The 10,374-nt window shown below is 37.6% G+C and overlaps 1 protein-coding gene across 1 annotated transcript in view; it reads right to left on the minus strand.

Moving 5' to 3' along the window:
• Col28a1 (collagen type XXVIII alpha 1 chain) overlaps positions 1-9,786 on the minus strand; it is a 176,903-nt gene extending 167,117 nt beyond the window's left edge. Inside the window, exons 1-3 of the mRNA XM_045160618.1 lie at positions 9,699-9,786; positions 5,624-5,781; positions 4,290-4,846 (exon numbers count right to left, since the gene is read on the minus strand). Coding sequence (XP_045016553.1) covers positions 4,290-4,846; positions 5,624-5,744 — 678 coding nt within the window. The 5' untranslated portion in view covers positions 5,745-5,781; positions 9,699-9,786. The remainder of the gene's footprint in view (positions 1-4,289; positions 4,847-5,623; positions 5,782-9,698) is intronic.
• Positions 9,787-10,374: the final 588 nt, after the last annotated feature.

The raw sequence follows: 10,374 nt of genomic DNA on the forward strand, positions 1-10,374 counted from the left end.
GCTGGGGGCCCTGGCATGCTATTTTCTCTCTCTCTCACTGCTTGCAAATATATAAAATATATTTTTAAAACAGAAAATAAAATAGAAGAGTGTTAGAGCTAGTAGTTCACAGAGGAAAATGGGACTTCACCTACATGGATAGCTACCACGTAAAGCCACACTGCCCATGTCCAGGTGTGCCTCAAATCCGTACATAAGTTTTTGACCTTCCTTTCAGACACATCCTGCAGAAATCCTTGCACTTGGACCTTTCAGCATTCACTATTCTTGCAACAGTGGAAATGGATCAATTAAACATCCTCAGTAGTGGAATGGGTCAACCAATGAAATGCTGTTCAATATTTAAGTAGGTTCATTGGACCCATGCCATTCAGCTCACATAAATTCACAAAATTATTGGTGAAAAAAGCAAGTTTCAAAGAGATACATACACTGTCATTTGAACTATGGCAATATCTAAAACACACAACAGAATTTTGGTTTCCTCTGAGAAGGAGAGGGAAAAAGGAATTCATGTAATACAGTAGGAAAAAAAAAAAACACTGATATTTCCATTCAAATTACAATATTTGAAAACTACCAAAGCAAAGAAAGGTCAGCTTTCTCACTTTACAACCTTTTGATAATTACTAATATCCTTAACAAATTTTGTGTATCTGTGTTTCTTTTTTTCATTTTTGTGAAATAGGATTTCACTCTGTAGCCCAGGCTGCCTTCAAAATCGTAGCAATTCTCCTGCCTCAACCTCTCCAGTGCTGGGATTACAGTTGTAAGCCACCATGCTCAGCTATTTACTAGTTTTTAAACCTGTAAATTTAGTTTTTGCCATGTCTGATGTGTAATTTTACACCTTTTTTTTTTCTCAGCTCTTTCTTTGAAAATTCAATTTGTCTCACCATATTGCTCTGTAAAAATATGAGCCATATGGGCTGGAGAGATGGCTTAGAGGTTAAGCGCTTGCCTGTGAAGCCTAAGAACCCCGGTTTAAGGCTCAATTCCCCAGGACCTACGATAGCCAGATGCACGCATCTGGAGTTCGTTTGCAGTGGCTGGAAGCCACTGGTGCTCCCATTCTCCTCTCTCTCTCCCTCTCCCTCTTTCTCTCTCTGTCGCTCTCAAATAAAAAAAATATATATATGAGCCATAGGCTTAAAACCTTAACAATACAACCATTTTTTGTAATTCATCTTATTTTGTTTTCTGGAATTTATATTTCTATGGAAACAAGAAATGAATCCAAAACTGCATAATAGATAAGACTGTGAAACAAAGAACAAAGCCTTATCCCTGAGGGCACTTGTAGTCCATAAGCCCCAGGGACAGAGGACAGCACACAGCGGGCAGTGTAGGAAGAAGTCCTAGACTGGGGGAGTGGGAGCCAGTAATAAGATGGCTTCTTTGAATGGGTGGGATTTCTGGATGATTCTGAAAAAAGGGATTACAAAGGACCAGCTCCCTGGTGGTATGCTACTCTATATGTCAGTTTGTGGGGAGAAAAGTCATAATGACTAGTGTGGGCAATAAGACAAAGGAAAGAGTGAGGAGGGACATTTAACAGGAGTGGACACAAGGGCCCACGTGGACAGAGCTGGTTGCCTTGGGAAGTGATGGTTCCCCTGCAGGCAGAGACAAGCTATTCAGAGAGCCTTTAGATGCACGTGGTCAAAGACAGAGGGAAGGATATGCTTAATGAAACTGATTCATTTCCATTGAGTTAGAACCTAGTAAATGTCATAGAAACTTGAGTTTCAAAGAGAAGGATAAAGAAAGCTTCTCACTAGGGTAAGAGGTACATCTCATAAATGGGTTCAGATGTGTAGGATGGGTACATGTTGAAAGAAGTCCAGGGTCATGAATGAGTGTGAGGTCCCTGTTGTGAGCTGGAGCTGGGAAAATGAGGAAAATAGATGTTAGCCTCACGGCCAGCAGAACAACAAAAGCAGAGGACTTAGTAGGCAAGTCTAACAAATTCATTGACAAAATAACTTGCAATTTATTATAATAGCAAGATTGCTACTGCAAGCTCTGAATACAAGAACAGAAATGGGCCTGTAAACAAAGAAAATCTTAAAACAATGGACAGTAGGCCATAACTAATGATTTTAAAAAGAACATGATACTCTATATGACATAGACAATTCCAAACTAGGGCTAGAGGAATGGCTTAGCAGTTAAGGTATTTGCCTGCAAAGGCAAAGGACCCAGGTTCAATTCCCCAGGACCCTCATTAGCCAGATGCACAAGGGGCACATGTGTCTGGAGTTCATTTGCATAGCTGGAGGCCCTGACACACCCATTTGCTCTCTCCTCTCCTCTCCTCTCCTCTCCCCCTTCCCTCTCTCTCTCTCCCTTCCTCTTTTTCTGTTAAATAAATAAATACAAATAAATAAATAAATAAATATTTAAAAAAAGAAATTCCAAACTAATCCCTTACATACTGGAGAGAATACATTAAACTTATGTTTTAAGAACCTGTAGTAAAAAGAGACTAATTTGTCACAATCTTTATCCATATAAAGACTTTTAAAATACTATCTTTCAAATTATGTTACTCTTCTGAAGGACAAGTAATGTATCTGGAGTGTTAGGCTGAATTTGTTTCTTAGTTTTGATATACAATTATGTAAATTTATAATAACTTAACAATAAAGATGTTTGCACAGCCCTTCAATTAGGAATCATCATGTCCTCTTGGGTAATTCTGAACAGAAATGTTTCCATGAAGCTCTTATGTGATACTTCCTATTAGAGGGGTCAGGGGATACTGTGATTTGTTTTGGCTCCAGAAAAATCTATTTATTTTGGGAAATGATGTCTACTAAACCCAAGTAAAGTCAACTTTGCAATCAAAGGAATAAATGCTTATCAAAAAAAAGTCCAAGTTAATTTTCAAATCATGTTTGGTAAAGAAGCCTGACACAAAGGGGTGTGTGAGTTTTCTGAGGTCAAATGCTAGGAAATGAATACTAATGTAGAGTGACAAAACTCCCATCAGTAGCTCAGGAGTAAGGGGAGTAAGGGACAGAAGCATCGATAAAAAGCTTGAGGAAGCATTTGGTGTGATGGAAAGTTTTGTATTCTAATTGTGTTGGTGATTCCATGAATGCATATATCTGTCAAAACTCACAGAATTATGCATTTTAAGTAGATGCAGTTTCATTCTTAAATATCACCTAACTTAGTTTCAAAATCTAACTATGTGATGATTTAACAATAAAAGGATTTGGGCTGGAGAGATGGCTTAACAGTTAAGGAGCTTGCCTGCCAAGCCTAAGGATGCACAAGGTGGCACATGTGTCTGAAGTTTGTTTGCAGTGGCTAGAGGCCCTGGTGTGCCCATTCTCTCTATATCTATCTATCATCTATGTATCTAATCATCTATCTATCATAAATTTAAAAAAAGAGGTAAAATAGGTCAACTATTTTAAATAGATGTAATGTAAACAGACTAGATAAGAAATGTTTCCAATAATCTAATCAGGAGTAAATTTCTGGATCAAAGATGGGTGCTGGTGTGGAGAAGTATGCTTGTTAGAGATTGCTAAATGGTTCAAGGCAGTTGCTTGCAAAGCCTAATGGCCCAGGTTCAATTTCCCAGTACCCATGTAAAGCCTGGTTTACTAAGTGGCACTTGCATCTGGAGTTCATTGGAAGTGGCAGGAGGCCTTGGAGCATCAATACTCTCTCTCTCTGTCTCTTGCTATTTGCTTCTGTATCTTTCTAAATAACTAAACAGCTTTTAAAAAGAAAAAAAGGAGATAATTATAAAAATTGGAAATCTCTGAACTTTGCCTAAGGGGAAATGTGGCAATAGTGAAACAGATTCAAAAGTAATTCTGTAGATGTGGAATGAAAGTAAATAAACAGTGCATATGTAGTGGACCACAAGTTAACCAACAGTGAACAGAAGTCAGCAGTGTACACAACCTTAGGGGTACAAACAGGAGCTGATGGGTGTGATTTGAAAGAATCCTTCCCATTTCTCAGCACTAGCTGACAGAGTTAAGAATTCAGTTATTGGAAATGAGCCTCATGCTTTCTGGGTTTAGCTGGTAGAAACTATCCAGGAAGTAGAAAATGATTTCAGAATGACTCATTCCTATTTCCAAGGAGAAGTCTAGATTTTTGGACTCAGTATCTACCCTTGCAAAATTTATGGACAAAATATCTATATCTATATCTCTCTATATATATATATCACTATATCTATGTCTGTCTATCTATCTATCTATCTATCTATCTATCTATCTATCTATCTATCTATCTATCGCCAACTCATAGGTACCTACCAGGCGATCCCGGATTTTATTTCCAAGAGCTGGATCACTCAACAATAGAACAGGTTCACTGTGTGAATCTCCAGATACCAAGCGCAGTTTGGCTTCATTGACTACCTTGGAAAGTCCAATGGTGATAAAGGATATTCCAGAATTTCTAGCATCTTCAGAGATACTTTGAATATCTGGATTCTTGGGATGATCAATGCCGTCAGTCATCAGCAAAGCCACTTTCACACCATCTTTACGCCCTTCTCTCTTAAGTAGCCTAGTGGCATTGGAGATGGCATAATAAGAGAAAGTACCTTGCCCAATTAAATTCAAAGACTTGACCCTCTGCTTAAATGTCCACAGGTCCTTCCAAGAAGAAAAGGGTGGATCAATCTGGACAGAGCTGCTAAATTGAAGGGCTGCCAGTTTAATGTCGTATTTCAATGAGCGACCAGGAGTCAACTGGAATATCTTGTCACTCAAACTGCCCACAAAATCTTTCTGAGTATCAAATAGGGCAATTTTAGAGCTTTCAGAGCTGTCCACAATAAAGACAACATCTATGAAGCAAGTAGAGTCTGAAATAGAACAGAAAGGTTAGGCAACAAATTGTCTACTCACAAGCCAACACTGCATAAGAACCCTGAGGTGACATGCTGATGAGGTATGCTTTGAAGAGGGAGTGAATTGAGGATTGGAGACACCCTGAGGATTGAGAGGTCACCTTTGAGATAAGGTTCAACTTGCAAAGAACTAAGTATCTTCCCAAATTTGTGAACTCTTTTCCCCTCATGCAAATTGACAGAAAGCAAATAAATAATGTATCATATATTCTCAGTACTGTTCCAATGTTAAAATGTGAGTAAAGGAAGGTGAGTCATATTTTCAAATTTAAAAACACTAGTCAAAAATGTATAAAAGTAAATTGTGTCTAATTCTCAGGCTGTGTGTCTTATTGGTCCCTTGGAACCAAAAGAAAAAGTGACTACACCTATGATACCAAGAATAACATGGAAACAATTTATTTTAAAAACACAGAAAATAAGTATGGATCAGTCTCTTTTGTAGTTGATTTGCCTCTGGTCTTCTCTGAGCCTCAGTTTCCCTATCAATTATATGAGAGTGGCTGACTTTAACCTGCCTATTTTAAACGTTGAATTCAAAGGAGCTAATAAATGCACAAGTGTTCTAAATATGTAAGATTTATTACTATCATATTATAGTTATAGCAAAGTAGAATGTCACATGCATGCATATATATAATTTGGTATTTATATTAAATGTTATTTTAAAAATCCATCAATATTTTCACAGGCTAAAACTAATATTTGGAAGAAAAAAAATCTTTTTGTTACCCTGCAGGCCACTTTTTCTTGCAAGTGAATTTGGCTTGAATCCTTTCTTTCTCTGTCCATGCACTTGACCCAAAAAACCTGGCAAAAGCAGGAGACAAAAGGCAAAGTCTCTGTTCCTCATTATGAAAGATGGTAAAAATTCATCTGCCTGGTAGCACCTTGAAATAGAAAAACAGGTTATAAATATTGTAATAAGAAGTAATGCTTGCTCTGTTTTAATTTCAAGCTTACAATAAAAAATGGCATGTACTAGAGAGTCACCCACAGTTCTAGAAAAATATTCACCTTGAGAATTTTAAATTCCTAATCCAAATAAATCATGGCACCATGACCAAACACTTATTAGTAAAAATTCCTTATAGTCAAATAACGATATTAAAGTAGTCTTAATTTTTTCAATATATTATGGGGAGACTGAGTAGAGACATAGTAACAGGGTTTCAGTACCACTGTTCTTGGAAACTGTGGTTTAGTCACAGCACCTGTATGGGTTTAGATTACTACATTTTTGTTTCATTCATTTTTATTATAAATGATTCTTGGCGAACCCAACACTTTTCTGGATCACACAGAACCACCACCTTTTAAGTCAGTGAGTTCAGAGGTCAAGAATTAAATTGCTCTTCTGTTTCCATAGAAGTCCCTTTCTCTTTTCTACTCCTGCCATGTAAACTTCTCTCTCCATCAGAGTTCAAAAGTGGAATCATATACTCAACAAGTCAAGAGTATGAGAGCAGAGTTGTAGAGAGAGCTCAATGGTAAGGGCACTTGCCTGAGAAGCCTAAGGACCCAGGTTTGATTCCCTAATAACCACCTAAGCCAGATGCACAAGGTGGCTCATGAAGAAGAGTTCTTTTGCAGGGGCTAGAGGCCCTGGCATGCCCATGCCCACACTCTCCCCCCCCCCCCATCTTTCCCTCTTTCCCTCTTTCCCTCTCTCTTAAATATTTTTCTTAAAAAAGATTATGAGTAAAATGCCATGGAATTGCTTAAAAACAAACCCATTCTGCTAATCCCCTGGGTAGAAATACACTGGAAGTCAGGACGCATGCCCTCTGACGAACAGACTGATGTGTTGCTGACTCAATGTACCCAAGAAAATGGGAACAAAATGAAGTTTATTTTCAGCCAACATTCACCATAGTTTTGAAATGCTTGCCTGCTTTAGCTACATGATCTTCAGGAGGTCTGGAAAAGGGAATCATATTTTCCTCCTTTGGCACTTTGCCTTGAGGAAACATGAAGTGGGAAATCATGACTGTGACATTTCCAGACTTTCAGTAGAGGGTGGAAATCTATGGAATCCAGTGAGAAGTAAGCCAGGAGACTGACTTCTTTCAGACATGCCAGATGGATAAACCCCAAAAGAAGCAAGACTGTTGGGTTGAAGATGAAGCAATAGCTGGCTTCAGGCCATATTCTGTCCTCAAATGACATGTAAGGGGAAGTTGCTTCTGTAGACCAAGCAATTGGCCAAATGCCAACTAAGCTTCAACCAGGTGTGCTAAGAATTAAAGACAGGTGGATATTAAAACAAACAATACCAAGAATTTAGAGGCTGGAGAGATGTCTTCATGGTTCAGGCACTTGCCTGGAAAGCCTAAGGACCCAGGTCCCATTCCCCAGTACCCATATAAGCCAGATACACAAAGTGCTGCATGTGTCTGGAGTTTGTTTACAGTGGCTGGGAGGCCCTGGTGCACCCATTCTCACTCTTAGTCTCTCTCTCTCTCTCTCTCTCTCAAAAAATAAAATAAAATGAAATAATTTTTTTTAAAAAACCCAAGAATTTAGCAGGGTATGGCAGCATATGCAGGAGACAGAGGTAGGAGAAGCACCTTGAGTTCATGTCATTCTGGGATAGATTGAGACCTTACCTCAAAAAAAATGAGCAATATTGGGAGTCAGAGGTAGGAGGATTGCCTTGAGTTCAAGGCCATCCTGAGACTACATAGTGAATTCCAGGTCAGCCTGGGCTGGAGTAAGACCCTACCTAAAAAAAAAAAAAAAAAAAAAAAAAAAAAAAAAAAAAAAACGGGCTGGAGAGATGGCTTAGAAGTTAAAACACGTGCCTGCAAAGCCAAAGGACCTAGGTTCAATTACCCAGGACCCACTGTAAACCAGATGCACAAGGTGTCACATGCATCTGGAGTTCATTTACAGCAGCTGGAGGCCCTGGAGCGCCCATTCTCTCATTCTTTCTCTTTCTCAAATAAGTATATAAAAATAAATATTTTTTTTAAATTATTTTAAAAAGAACAAGAATTGTTCTAAAGAAATAGGACACACAAGGGCATTTCGCCTTAAATAATCTTGCTACCAAAAAGAAAAACATAAAATATCTGCAGTTTTAATTCAGAAAATTAAAGATAAGGCTATGTAGTTGTTAAAGCATTTTCAGAGGGCACAATTATGTATTACATATGATTTTTCTCTTTGGTTAAATTCACAGCGTGAGGACCACCTCAGAAGTGCTAAAAATAAGAGTGAGAAGAGATATCTCATAATCTACATGATCAAGCAACTCTTCAAGAATCCTGAAGGGGGCTGGAGAGATGGCTTAGCGGTTAAGCACTTGCCTGTGAAGCCTAAGGACCCTGGTTCAAAGCTCAATTCCCCAGGACCCATGTTAGCCAGATGCACAAGGGGGCACACGCATCTGGAATTCATCCGCAGTGGCTGGAAGCCCTGGTGCGCCCATTCTCTCTTTCACTCTGCCCCTTACTCTGTCTTTCACTCTCAAATAAATAAATAAATATAAACCAAAAAAAAATTTTAAATAAAGAATCCTGAAGGTGTTTCCCATGCAGAAAGCAAGAAAGAAAGCTATTTTCTTCTCATTCATGGGTCTCACTGAGGACTTCAGAAAATTGGCTTTAAATATAGACTTATCTTACTTTTCCCCAAATGAAACATCTGATCATATAATTACCTTAACATAGAAACTTGAATTTATAACTAAAACCTTGGGTGCAGGCAGGGCGTGGTGGCACACACCTTTAATCCCAGCACTGGGAGGCAGAGATAGGATGATGGCCATGAGTTCGAGGCCACCCTGAGATTACATAATGAATTCCAGATCAGCCTGGGCTAGAGCGAGACCCTACCTTGAAAAACAACCAAACAACAAAAACTTTGGGTATATGCTAGCCACTAACATAGTTCATTCATTAGCATTAATCACTATATCTCACTTTGTAATTCTTTGACAATTTTTTTTTTTCCGAAATAAAGTCTTGCTCTTTCTTGTTATTTCTCTATAGCATCCAGAGGACACTCTGCTACCTTTCTGTCTCTTTCTCTGCCTTTTCAGTTTTAATACTTTTCTGAAATTTTTCTCCATTTTTAGCTTGAGATTGTGAGTAAGGGTTCAGCTATTTCTAATCACTCTTACCATGTTTTATTGCCTTATTGTTTAATAATTGTTACCTTCCTTTAAGATGTACAAGCAAAATGAGTTTCAGGAGTGAAAAATGTCATGCAGTGAGAGAAACAATGAAGCTCTACATTTACCACAGTTTAGATTTTATACTTCAGAAACAATGATGTTCATTAGCCAAATGTTACACTTTGGCTTTTCTGAGTAAAACTTATTTCATAAATCTTGAGGCCAGTAAATTCAAAATTTTATATCTCATAATTTTTCAGAAATAAAATTATCTTTCAGTAGAAATTACCAGTTTTAATCAGTGTTTTTATTTCATTAATTTCCCTGTAAAGATGAAATGATTGAATAGTCTTTATTCAAAATTCCAAACTAAGAAAATTATAAAGTATCAATGTTGTATTACAAAAGTTTGTTCCAAATTTTTGAAAAGGTTCCCAAAATCACTGTAATGCAAGTCAATGGACTGCAAATTAAGAATAAAATTTAAAATATCTTTAAATTAAGTTTTAGATTTATATTTTGGCAATTACTCACATCTATCTAATAAAGTGATGGCAAGTAACAGCAGAACATAAAATTTTTCATAAGCTTTCTTCACATCATAAGTACATAAGCCATTTAGTCTTACACAGTTCCTAGATGGTCCTATCTGATTTAACTGATTAAATTGAAGCAGTTATGTCTTACCTTCTGTAGTCTGTCAAGCAGGAATTAGGACTGGATGAATTTTAAATGCCCATAGCAAGGACTATAATTAAGGATGGAGTCAGCTATTTGATATTGTTCTGTTCTTTTGGAAATAATTATCTTTGCTTTTGATTTTTTGCAATCTCTTACTCATGCTTATTAGACTAAGTTAAGGCAAGAGTGGTCAGGCATTTGGCCAGGGCTCCAGATCTGGGTGGGATCAGTAAGCAACTTAAAGGAACAGTGTCGGTTCAGAATGAGTCTGTGTTTTCCACATTATTGTTTAAAAAGAAAAGCTGAGCAAATTTCCTACATTTCAGGCACTTACTGACAAGCTACCTTTATTCCTCATGCTAGGTCCTTCTCTTTTGATTCCTATTTTCTCTCTACCTGAGGTTTGATCTCTAACATATTAGTTCTAAATAGCTCTGTGAAGGAGCATAAATGACACCAGCTTCAGGTTCAAACTTATCCAAAAGAATTAAAAGATTAATAACTATGTCAATTGGATGGTGAGTATATACCAGTTTATTATTCTAGTATTTCTATTTCTGATTTTTTAATTTTTCATTATAAAAAGTTCATAAAATATATAGTGATAGCCAGGCATGGTGGCACATACTTTTAATCCCAGCACTCAGGAGGCAGGGATAGGAGGATCACTGTGAGTTCAAGG

The sequence above is a fragment of the Jaculus jaculus genome, chromosome 10 (assembly GCF_020740685.1).
Source record: "Jaculus jaculus isolate mJacJac1 chromosome 10, mJacJac1.mat.Y.cur, whole genome shotgun sequence".
Taxonomy (NCBI): Eukaryota; Metazoa; Chordata; class Mammalia; order Rodentia; family Dipodidae; genus Jaculus; species Jaculus jaculus.